This window comes from Moschus berezovskii, chromosome 2 (genome assembly GCF_049115385.1).
Source record: "Moschus berezovskii isolate FMDL1 chromosome 2, NW_MosBer_1.0, whole genome shotgun sequence".
NCBI classification, from domain to species: domain Eukaryota; kingdom Metazoa; phylum Chordata; class Mammalia; order Artiodactyla; family Moschidae; genus Moschus; species Moschus berezovskii.
The window spans coordinates 104,198,251-104,211,409 of NC_142461.1; the positions used below are offsets into that span (position 1 = coordinate 104,198,251).

Consider the following 13,159-nt stretch of genomic DNA (forward strand, 5'->3'; position numbering starts at 1 on the left):
GTTTACTGCTGAAAAGCAGTCATAGTCATAGGACGGTTATTAGTAATAGGTTTGTGGCCTGTTGATACTTGTTTTGTTTCTTGAACATATATTCAGCAAGTTACTCTGCATACTCTGTTTTCTCTATTGAAACATATTTCCTTGACCTTGCAGCCCATGGTTTTCTCGGATTTTGTGAATTCTGACATCAAATTCCATTTTCTGGTTTTCCAGCCACTACCCACACCCCAAGTGATGGTCACCATAACTAAAGCAGAGTAGTGAAAGAAGGTGAAATAGAAGTACCGCCAGGTTATCAAATTATCTAAAAGTCAATCAAGACTTATTCACTGCCTCAGGGTCAGACACAGAGAAAGAATAGAAACTCAAACTGCATTTCCTGATAGCATTCTTCCTGTATTCATACAGCTCTCAGATCATGTGGAGTTTTGGAAGCGGAATATCCCAATCCAACCTTACCACTGAGGAAATCCATCTTCCCGTGGACCCGTCATAGTCACAGATATCCATGATCGAATAGTTCTGAATCCTACGGAGCCACTGCAAAGAAATCCTTTCTTCTGTTGCCCATGTCACGTCACACAAGTAGTGATCCCTGAAAGGAGGGAAGGAAGGAAGGACAGAAGGATGGAAGAAAGGGAGGGAGGGAGGGAGGGAGGGAGGGAGGAAAGAAAAAGAGAGAAACTATTTCCAGACCTTGGTACAAATAGACATTTTGCTTGATGAAATCAATCTTCATGGGAATACAATTTTCAATAGTTGTTGAAACCATTTAACACCAGAGCATTTTACCCTTTCTTAAAGCACAAAGTGAAACTTAAATCTGAATGGAAATGAAAATAAATCTGACAGGAAGAAGCAGCTAACATCTCACAGGGTAGCATATGTGATTCACACCATGACTCAGGACTTTGCAAGTCCTCAACTGGCCTTTGGTGGTGCTGGGGTGTCAGGAGGGACCTTTTCCTGTCTCTTTTCTGCTGTCTTGAAAGAGCATTACACTGAAGCCAGGAACTCTGGCTGAGATTTGAGTCTTTTCTCATGATTTGATGTGCTTCTCTAGAAAAGTCCTGCTAGTAGGTAGAAACTGCAGCTGACCCCTTTCTCAACTTCATTTCCAAAGGGGGAGAAGAATGGACTCATATCTCTGCAAACTTTGAAAATACAATCATTGTATCATACTAATCTGTTCTCCAGGGTCAAAATATGAATCATGTGATGAAATCAAGGAAATTTTTGTTATTTTAGCATAAATTTATACAAACAGAGATATCTCGAGCAGTGCAGCCTCCTCCAACACATACCTTTAAGAGTTTTTGGAATTACATTTTGAGTGATAGTGAGATGCATGGAATTCATAATTTACCTTTCTGCTAACCTCTCTAAATATTTGCTTTGGATAATTTAAGTTATTTCATTTTTTTTCCCCACACCCTTGTGTGATTTTGTATGACTGTTCTTAAATCACTCTCGTCCAGTGTCTGATAAAAACCTTGCTTCCTTGTGTCACAAGGATTCCAAAGGAATCTTTTCTTCCAGCCCCTTCCCATCTGACCCTATGGCCATATCTGTTCCCTCTAAAATGCTCCTTCTTTACTTCACAGGCTGTCGCTGTCCCCTCCTCTTGTTACTAGGCTCTCTCCCCTGCTTAACTGCCAACTCTCTGAGGGTTCACGGGCTGTCTCCAGGGCCGAGCAGACTACCTGGCACAAAACAGGCATTCACTACAAGTCTGTGGAATGTGGCACTGAATGGACGGGGTAATCCTGTCCCATCCTTGCGACCAAAATAGCTCTGTCCTTCCTCAGAATTAATAATCACTTCCTGTCTCCGCTACCTTCACAGACACTGAATCAAACAACAAATATTTATCAAGCACTTAGGATGGACCAGGTGTTAGATAAAGCACTGTAAATCCTTCACCTTTATGGCGTGGAACACTCACTGTGTTAATGTGCCCAGAGGTACCTGGGTCTCCAGGCTGCCCCGCTGCAGGTGGCAGGCGCTGAAAGAGGACTAGCGCTCCTCCCCCAGGAGCACAGCACCACACTCACACAGACTCCTCCCTACTCCAGTCCTTTCTCTTGCTTAGTGAGAACTGCGCCCGCTCCAGTCTGCACGGTTGGTGTCCCATGAACACCCTATGAGGTTTCCCAGCTTTGTCAACCTGCCCTTCAGTTGACATGCTCGAACTTCCTTAGTTGCCGTTGTTGTTTAGTTGTGTCCGACTCTTTTGTGACCCCATGAACTATAGCTCACCAGGCTCCTCTGTCCATGGCATTCTCCAGGCAAGAATACTGGAGTGGGTTGCCATTTCCTTCTCCAGGGAATCATCTGACCCAGGGATGGAACTCACATCTCCTGAGTTGGCAGGCAACTACTTTACCACTGAGCCACCAGGGAAACCCCTCAGGGTTTTCTTAAATATCCTCTGCCCAGGAAGCTTTTTTGAAGACCCTTCCTTCTGCATGGCTATCACAGGTCTTGTGCCATTTATCCAAACCCCCAGGCTGTAAAGTCTGAGAAGCTGAATGCTGCTTCCGCTAACCCAGGAGTGAGGGCATCTCATCAAACTCTACTGCGCTGAGCCCAAGGCAGAGGAGTTAAATGAGAAAATGGAAAGGCAAATCTATCTTCCTGGGGATAGGGAACAAATACTTGCAAAGGGAATGGAAGAATGAAGCGCAAGATAGAAAACAAAAATTTTTGAAATTAACTTTCTAGACCAGGGGTCGGAACACGTTTACAGGAAAGGGCCAGTCAGTAAATATTTCCAATTTTGGGGGCTGTATGCTCTATGTCACAACAGCTCAGCTCAGCCTTGGCAGCACAAAGCAGCCAGAGACAATATGTAAGGGATGAGTGTGGCTGTGTGCCAACAAGAAGAGGCTGAGATGTGAAGTTCATGTAAATTTCACGTGTCAGGAAGTATTATTCTTCTAATGATTTTTCTTCCCAACCATTCAAAAATGTGAAAAACATTCTTACTTGTGGGATCATCCAAAAATTGGTGGGGGCTGGATTAGGCCGGCAGGCCCCAGGGGTGCTAACCCTGGTTCTATACCAGTAGTATTTACTGTTTTAAGTCAAAACCCCTTTGTAAAATGGATGAAAAGCATGTACCTCTCTCTAGAGAGAAAAATCTTCCCCCCACCACATGCACACATTTTCCAGGGGTTCCATGGGCATCAATAAGGATAGTTTTCTCCAGAAATAAACAGCCTTCCTCTTTTCTAAAGTGGCCTGGTAGGAGGAAGGGGCAGGTGAGGTGGAAGAAAAGCCTTTAACATGATTAGTGGGTCTCCTGGTACTATAAATTTATCTACTGAAAGCCATAAATTATGCTTCAGGTTCAGCAATCAACCATGGAGAAATAACTTTTCTCCATTTGAAAACATTGAGCAACAGAATTTGGGAAGTCTGCCAAGAAACTCACATGCATCTGGCATCTTCCCTGCCTGTTTCTAGATCAAAGGTTCCTGAACCTGTATCTTCAACTACCTTTGTCACTCTCCATAGCCCAAGGTGTACTCTGTACCCTGTGAGGGCTCCATAAATCCGGTTCACCAGTGGAGCGGACCGTAATTTCTGAATTCACATATAAACACACTGCTCTTTAATCACGGTTTCTCTTTAGGATTTGGAATTGAGGGGAGATGGAATGAGGGTGCGTAATCCACCCCTGATCTGAGATCATGCCAGGCCAGGCTGTCAGTGAGTCATGAAAAAGACACAAGGAAACCAATGGCTTAATTGTACTTTTGACAGGAAGATTTAAGTCCCCACTCAAGGTCAGAAAAATCCAACAAGCGGGATCATCAACTACACTTTGCCCTTGGTGCCAACTGTATTCTGTAAAAACAGACTGGTCATAGTGGTTGGGGGAGGGGTGGAAGAGTGACCAGGCACTGTACAGGCAGCCTGGTATCCCCATGAGCTGCTGATTGCCTATCCCAGATTAGACATAGTGATTCAACCAGCTCTTCTAACTTCAGGAACAGAATTAGTCCAAGAGGAATACGGTTGATTTTAATACTAAAGCAGTGAAGTCATTTCTGGACACAAGGAGAGTTCAAACCCATGTGGAGTCCACTCTGTGCCAGGAACTGGTTTAAGTGCTGACATAAAACTCATGACCACCTTATGAGGAATGTCAGAGTTCTTGTTTTGCAGATAAATAAACAGAAGCTTAGAGAGGTTAGGTAATTCATCCAAGGACATCCTCTGGACAGGACTGGAGTCAGGATTAAAAATAAGCAGTTGGCTTCAGATTTCCTGCTCCTAGTCACTCCCTCAGTAGAACCTCCACCCATCCCTCTGGTAAACATTGCTGGTTAGTTTCACTCTCTTAATTCTTTTCTGGATAAAACTCCTCACTCTATGAAATCTATTTATTCCTCGAGAGTGTGTATAGATGGAATAACTGAATATTACAAAGCAAATCCTATTTAAATGTGCAAGGAGAGACTTGCCTTTGAAAGCACATGACAGGGAATCCCTTTGTAAAGTGGCTGTTGCCTTTCAAAGAGGAAGCATGTAATAAATGTCTGTTGTGTGATATTAATTCCCCTAATTTGTGTAAATGTTTCTTTTGGTATGTTAAAGATACTTAAAATAAAGTACTTATTATTAACTGGAAAGAATACTACTTCTAAGAGCAAAGACACTGATGCTGGGAAAGATTGGGGGCAGGAGGAGAAGGCGACCACAGAGGATGAGATGGTTGGATGACATCACTGACTTAATGGACATGAGTTTGAACAAGCTCTGGGAGATGATGAGGGACAGGGAAGCCTAGTGTGCTTCAGTCCATGAGGCTGCAAAGAGTAGGACACGACTTAGTGACTGAACAACAACACTCAAAGCAACTGTAGGTGGTGGAGTGATAAAGTCAGTGAATCACTGAAGCGGGCATCGTGTCAGTGCTGGCCACAGGTTCCATGCCACCCTCTGCTCTGACAGCAATGCCAGCCCTCCCGGGTCCACTGACAGATTGCTGAAGACCAGAATGATGGAGGTGAGATGGAGCCGAGCTGAGAGATGCAGAGCCCAAGGCATGTGAACTTCTGAAGTGCCTCCTTTCCTGCATACCTTGCAGCATATTTCAGTCCAGTTCACTGACCTCCAGAGTGAAAATCCCAGACCCTGAAGGTCCCCACTTTATAGAACAAGAGTCATCAACCATTCAGAGGAGACACAAAAAGTCTTTATCTATTGTGTCCCTCCAGAGCAGAGAGAATGGAGTGGGGATGTCACAAGCTGGGTGTTTTGGGGCCCAAGACTCACTCAGCAGTAAAATAGGCCATCCCTAATCCTCTAGTTTCAGGTCACAGAATTTTCAGGGGGCTGGGAGGAAACAGAAAGGAGGGATTGCCGTGCAAGTTTATTGTGAAAGCCATCTTTTCCCACTGGTTGTATAAACTCCTATCCCCCCAACACAAAGTCACCTCAACCATCCATCTATACATGAACTGATCTACTCACTTATTCTACATGTATTGATTAGGCACTTACTATGTCCCAGGCATCCTTCAAGGTGCATATGTGCTAAGTCACTTCAGTCATGTACGATTCTATGTGATCCTGTGGACCGTAACCCGCCAGGCTCCTCTGTCCATGGGATTCACCAGGCGTGAATACTATAGTGGGTTGCCATGCCCTCCTCCAGGGAATCGAACTCACATCTCTTATGTCTCCTGCATTGGCAGGCAGGATCTTTACCACTAGCACCACCCTTCAAGGTATTGGAGCTATTATTGTAGGACTGGCCCAACCCCTACCTATAAACTTGTCCTGTTTCAATCCAATCATGTAAAGCACTTCTCTAAGTAAAAGTTAGGAGACATGATTTTACATTACCTGCTATTTTCCCCCAAATATTTTGAGCTGTCAAGTTCTCAACACAGGACTTCCCTGGTGGTACAGATCTGCCTGTCCATGCTGGGGATTCGGGTTTGATTCCCTGGTCTAGGGAGATCCCACGTGCAGAGAAGCAACTAAGCCCATGCACACAACTACTGAGCCTGTGCTCAGCGACAAGAGAATCTGCCACAGTGAGAAGCCCGCGCACCACTGCCAAGAAGTGACCCCACTTGCCGCAACACTGAACAAAGATCCAGCGCAATCAAGGATAAATACATAAATGAGAAATAAAGGGAAAAGATTCCCAACACAGGCAGTCAATGCAAATGAACAGTTTAATCTGACCAACTTGAACTTTTAATTCATTGAGGGCAGCCACTGGAGGAGTGGCTGGTTCTCGCTGGTTGTCAGAGGAGCCCCGTCTAACAAACGAGCCTAACCTTCCTGTAGGATCTCAGCTTCTGGAAGCTCTATGATGAAAGGATGAGGCCTAGAAAGAAAATCAGTGATGGGCACGGGCAGAGGGGTGGGCTCACTCCGGGAGTGAGTGAATCACCATGTGATACCATAGAGGCTGCGAGGCAGCTGAAGAGGCATAAGTTTCCTGGATGAACTTAACCCTGCTGATCTTCCCAGGAGGCCAGAAAATGGAGCATCACTGTGCACTAGAACATTCTTCACCAGAGGAGACCTCAAGCCTGGTTTTAGAAAAGCTGCAGCTGTACCGATGCTAACAGAGACCAGAGCTGGATTTGCAATTTCATATACAACACAGTCCTGTAGCATTTCCAAAAACACTTCTTTGGTTGAAATACATTCCAAAGAAAATACCCAGTGAGTGAGGCAGCCCTCACCATGAGAGCAGCACAGAGAACTATGAAGAGACTTAAGGATTCATTCATATAGGGTGAAAACCAAATCCTTAAACTGCTTAAGTTTCCTGAGCTCTGAAATTCACAACTAGGCCTCAGAAAGTGATTTCTAAGTGGGGGAACGCCATCTCTTCATCTGGGAAATAGCCATGAAAATGATGCCACAGGCAGCAGACATGGGTAATATGAGACGATGTGAGCAGAGCACCAAGCACAATCCCCAGTGCATCTTAGTTACAGTATTCACTCTGGCTGGCAGACAGGGGCCTCTGTCTGATTCCCAGCTCCCGAGCTAACTTGCTGTGTGACCTTGAGCAAGCTCATTTACCTCTTTCAGCCTCAGAGCTCTCATCTGGGCCTCACAATGGTACTCTGAGTGTTTCTGGAACAACGGTAGGTTCTGCTATTCTGAGACTCCTCGGGGAAGGAGAGGGCACGGTGACTGGGCCTGTAACCCAAGCAGCCGCCTGCCATTTGCTTATTGGCACCACGCCTCTGTGTTTTATCTCACTTGCACCAAGGTTGCTGGGTCCTTAAAAACATTTGTAAGATCCGAAGACCTTTCCTGGGCAGTCCTGAGCTTCTGCATGTTCGGCCATCCTTCTACTCCAATGCTCTTCCTCCCCATCACGCCCTGTCCAATCTGCTCATTCTCCATGTTGCTTTCTTTGATTACAGGGTCATGGAAAACCCATCTCCACTTCCTCAGAGTGCCTCCTGACTTTTGTTTATGCCTCTGTCACAGGCGTTTGGGAGTCATTTATTGACACGGTTTATATCCTTCAACCCATCATAAATGTTGGAAGGCAGACTCACGCCTGTGGACATCCATGAATGTAAACAGTGAGTGCTTAATCAATGTTGATGGGAGAGATGGCTGGAGGGGATCAAACAGCGGATTTTAGAACCTCCAGGTAAATTTATACATCTTTGGACAAATTCAGGAAAAAAAAATAAACCTTTTAATTGATAATTAATTTTCCCTCAGAATAAATAGGTTAATACAGATCTTTCCTAAGCAAGTGAATGAATTAATAACAATAGAACAAAGCCTCCAGCTTGCCTGATGTAGTCAATGCAACCCTGAACAGGAAGATGCTTTCGTATGGCTCTGATAATAACTTCAGGCATCTGAGGACACCAGCTGAATCCACACAGAGGGAGAGGCACCTTGCAGAGTGCTTACAAGGTCTTTCTTGAAAAGTCAGAAAGGTTTGAATACAGACTCCTGCTGGGTCATTTTCTAACCTCTAGACCTCATTTTCTTATCTGTATCTGGCATATAATAATAATTATTGGAGGGCTTCCCTGGTGGCTCAGTGGTAAAGAATCCACCTGCCAATGCAGGCGACACAGTTTCAATCACTGGTCTGGGAAGATCCCACATGCCACGGAACAACTAAGCCTGAGCACCACAACTATTGAGCTTGTGCTCTAGAAACTACAAGCCTCAATTACTGAGCGGTTGGGCTGCAACTACTGAAGCCTGAGCACCTATAGAGCCCGTGCTCCGCAACTGAGCACCTATAGAGCCCGTGCTCCGCAACAAGAGAAGCTAATGAAATGAGAAGCCCAAGCACTGCGACTAGAGACGAGACCCCGCTCGCTGCAACTGCAGAAAAAGCCTGTGCACAACAGCAAAGACCCAGCACAGCCAAAAATAAATAAATAAATAAAAGTTTAAAATAATAATAATTATTATTGGAAATAATTACTTAAAGATTAATAAAATAAAGCATGTAATGCTCTGTGTCTAGTACATAGAGAGTGCTCAATAGATGCTAGTCATCAGTTAGAAGCTGTGACAAAACCAACATAAGTAACAGAAAATAGACAGCAACCTGATAGCCAAAAGTTTCATGCAATGTAGTGTTTATTGGAAAATGAAGGAAAGGCAGAGAATTTCAAATCACCAAGGATTATTCAAGCAAGTGACATCTTGAGACACATCAGTATCACGGGGCGGCGGTGGCCCTTAAAATTAATCCACATTTTCCCTGAATTTGTCTAGGTCTTAGCAGGCCCTGCAAAGACTCGTGTGACCTGACCTTCCTCCCATACTCCCCTCTCCACTCAGATGCTCTGGAATCTGTGGCTCCTTCCAGGGCCTCTACGGTACCACTCATGCTCCCTCTGTAGGGACTTTGCACCTGCTCTTCCTCTGCCTGGCTACTGCTCCCCCAACTCTCCATGTGGCAGGATCTCCCCCTCTTCCTTCACATCACTTCTCAGAGGCATCTTATTAGAGAGATCTTCCCTGACTTCCCCCACCATCACCATCACATCTGCCCTCCTTTGACTGTCTTCACATTTCACTGCCTCACATGATATAACCTTATTTGTTTACCTGGTTGTTTGTCTCCCCTGCCTTGAGTGTAGGCTCCATGATACCAGAGACTCTGACTGTCCTACTCATTCTGCAAGCCCACCCCTAGAGCCCTGTCTGGCGTGAAGACATGAAGTTTGTACTCAGAGAAGAGTGTGTAGGGTCAGGCCACCCAAGATGGCTGTTCTCTTGCTCTCTGTACAACTCCTGCTGGACCAGAACCTGCTCCACTTACACCCTACTCACCCGACTGACGTTGCTACATACTTGTTCCAGGCCCCAGCTAGTGATTGTTCTTATCAAAGGGGTGGTGAGGGGCATGCCACTCTGCTGGTTTCCATGGTAACTAATAAGCCAAGCTGAAATAATTCCTCCTATAACTGGCAATTCTCCCCTTCCCCTCTGGGAGCAAAGCCTGCTGCCATGTCCTATCATGTCACCAGAGCTCATGGTGAGATGTCACTCCAGGACCTTGCTTCAGACATGTAGATCTCCCATCCATTAAACCACTGATGTCTCTGTTGCTGACACTGGGCTCTGTCTTTGGTCTTAAATGCCGGCAAGTGCAGGCCTTGTAGGCCTGTGGGGTATAGCCCAACAGAGTAGTTGAATGGAAGAATGAATGATGGTCAGGCCAGGTGACACCATGAGATGCTGCCATTGACTCTGTCACTCATTTTGAAAGTGTTCTTCCCGAGAACTGTGGAATTCTTTACAGCATGAGCATTTGGGTCAAGAGTCTTACCCTATTAACACAGAACCAGGAGGAACAATTTGTTGGGAAGTTGCATTAATGTTTGGGCTGAGCCTGCTGGTATCTACAACAAAGAACTTTACAGTTGGATTCACAGCTCCTGCCTAGAAAAAAAAAATCAAAGAATTGGTATTAATTTTTTAAAAAAGATATAATATCATTGCTCAAGTTTAAAGCTATATAAAAATGGCTAAATTATGCCCATAAAATTATAACCAGACACTTTTAAACAATTTAATATAGATAAAATAAACTTAAAGGAGAGTCATGACATGCAACCTTCTCATATTCAGGCAGAAATACATAAATGGCTCCCGTTTAAGTAATGAATATTCATAATTTATGTACGTCAAACAAAAAAGGATAAACTTGTTAAAATAAATTATTTTAATCTGTAAATATATCCTGACTCCAGAAAACAAGATTGATGGCTAACCACTAGGAAGAATACCTGGGTTCAGCCAAAGATATAATCCACTAGTAAAATTAGTTTACCTGAGCCCAGAGCCAAAATGCTAATTAGAAAGCCAACATTTCCATTCCAAATTCAGGTTCACTACTTTGGAGCTTTACAGTTAATATTGTGACAGAAATCTATAAAATTATTTTATATATACACATAGATTTTCAATTGACAAATTAGAAATAATACGATATTTTTAGTGAGAAGGTTCTATGATTTTTTTTTGCCAGTTTACTCTTCAAAAAATAACATTCCACTGAAAATACATTCCCATATTTAGTCTCTGATTTTTTTTTTCTTTTAACTTCCTCTGTCTTCCTAAAATGGCAGCTCTTCATAAAGCAAACTGAACAGTGAGTTGGTAAAAATAAAAATCCCTTTCCCCAAATTGCTTACAGCAAAAACACTTCACTATTAGATTTTCCTATAAAAAATAGTGTGGACACTATTTTTATGACACTAGTGAAGAAGCCTGGTCCCTTCCTAAATCTCCCTCTTCCTTGGCTCTTCAGTTTTCATAAACATGCATCCTGGAGAGAGAAACAGTCTTGAAAACCAAGACGTGACACTATTATTCCAAATGTGGGACGTGTGAAATTTACATCAATGCCAAATTTATCACAGAACTACTAAAACTAGTCATGTATCTGTTAGTTAGTAATACAACCTGATATATAAGCATGCTTTTCAACGTTATCTAGGGCACAATCCAACTTCTGCAAATGAGATGAGCTTCTGATTCAATTACAGCCTCTCTTTTCCTCCATTCAAATATTTTCATTCCCCCTGCTTCTTTCAAAAGCATTTTCCCCATCTTTTTCGGCTTGTCATTCCTCAAAGTTTTTGGAGAAATTACAAAACCTTAAATCACACTCTTTCCTGGGATAATAAAAATACTTTAAAATTGCCAGATGCTGTTGACTTCAGCAAGAGTAATCACAGCAAGCTGTTGAAGAGAGACTGACAATATTTTCATTAGCAGGAAAGGATTAAATGAAACCATTCTCTTCCCATCAAATCACGGAACCGCTATATGAACAGAGCACAGACCTTTGGATAGGGAATCTTCACGGTCTTTGGGTATTGCAGTGACTCATCGGAGTAGAAGGAGTATTCAATCAGCGGGACTTCTGTGTCGTTAAATTGGGCATATGCTAAAAAAGTGCCGTTTGGAGACCACCACAGAGCAGAATAAGCACTGAAGACTTCCTCTGAAAAAAGACAGAAATTGTTCTGTTACAAGAAGTAACTGATAAATTGGCTTTGGCATTCAAAATATTGTTCTCATTAGCTTTAGTAATTACAGTAGAGTTCAACTAATGAACCACTTTGCATTTGCTGGGCTTCCAAAATCAGAGTAATACAGATGAATAAAAATAAAATCTTCAAGGACAGAGCTGGATTGTAAAAATAAGTAACCCATTGGACCATTTTTGAATATTTTAGCACACAATATTTAATATAAACTCTACATTTTTTCTTTATCTTATAATCCTCTAAGTTTATGCCACAAAATATACTAAAAGTAAATCTCACATAAGGAGCTGATTCTCCTTTCTAATTTTCAGTCAACAGTTTGTACTGATTCTGCAGGGTACCGGTGGGTGGTGTGTGGCTCCAGGCTATCGAACCAATAGGGTGCCCAGAGTTTACTCCTCTTGGCACAAAAGATGTGGGAAGGATGGATTTAGAATGGCAGGGAGCTCCATGAGACTCTTACCAAGGAGCTCCTCCTTTGCCTAGTCTAGAAACTGAGAACTCTCTTGGATTAACACCTTCCTCTGGTGTAAGAGACATGGATTCGATCTCTGGGTCAGGAAGATCCCCTGGAAATGGAAATGGCAACCCACTCCAGTATTCTTGCCTGGAGAATCCCATGGACTGAGAAGCCTGACGGGCTACAGTCCATCTGGTGGCAGAGAGTTAGACACTTTTTTCCCCCCTGCTTTCCTGAACAATGTTGGACTCATCCTCAAATTCTGGCAAAGGTAGCTCTTTCCTATGTTTTTTTTATGGAGTCAATTTATGGGACTTCCAATCTCTGGCTCTTAAAATGCCAAAACCTCTTTCATCAACTGGGAAGAGAGGATTCAAGTGGATTTGATGGATCCTTCTAGTCCTTTATGCAGAGTTAATCTACACATTTCATATTCTGCTGCGAGTGTAAAGGTAAAAGCAAAAGCATAAAAATTTGAATCTTAGAATTAGGAAATCATTTTATCCCACTTTTCTGATTTTCACAGCCTCCTGACAAAAGTTTATTTTCCAGATGATTATTTTCAATAACAGTGATAATCGTAGTAGTAGTTACAGTAATAATAATAATGATAAAATATAATCATTATAAGGATGAGCAGCTGACATTTGATGTCTGCTATCCATGCACCAGACACTGATATCTGACATCTATTATTTCACTTAATCCTCATAATAATTCATTGTGCAAATGAGCAAAGCGAAGCAGGTAGGCTTAAAGAGAGTAAGTCATTGACTTGGGAGCACATGACCAATAGTTGCTAGAATCAAGAATGAATCCAGATTTTCCTCTTTGGAATTCATGTTCCACTGTTCATTCCTGCCTATTTCAGCACTTCTAGTAACAGAAAACCTTCTACTAGATCAGGCAGCTTGCTCCTCCTTTGACTGCTTTACACCTATATCATTGAGTCACACTTATGCAGCAATTTAGAATTTACAAAACACTTCTCTAATTGAACCCTGTTTTTTCTGTTCTGTTCCGTCGTTCAGTCGTGTCCGACTCTTTGCGACCCCGTGGACTGTAGCCTACCAGGCTTCTCCGTCCATGGGATTCTCCAGGCAAGAATACTGGAGTGGGTTACCGTTTCCTTCTCCAGGGGATCTTCCCGACCCAGGGATCGAAC

At 43.1% G+C, this 13,159-nt stretch overlaps 1 protein-coding gene across 1 annotated transcript in view; it reads right to left on the reverse strand.

Annotated features, from left to right (window-relative positions):
• The window catches only part of DPP4 (dipeptidyl peptidase 4), an 85,741-nt gene that overhangs the window by 36,585 nt on the left and 35,997 nt on the right, over positions 1 to 13,159 (reverse strand). The window contains exons 9-11 of the mRNA XM_055397366.2: positions 11,328 to 11,488; positions 9,806 to 9,918; positions 460 to 595 (exon numbers count right to left, since the gene is read on the reverse strand). Coding sequence (XP_055253341.2) covers positions 460 to 595; positions 9,806 to 9,918; positions 11,328 to 11,488 — 410 coding nt within the window. The remainder of the gene's footprint in view (positions 1 to 459; positions 596 to 9,805; positions 9,919 to 11,327; positions 11,489 to 13,159) is intronic.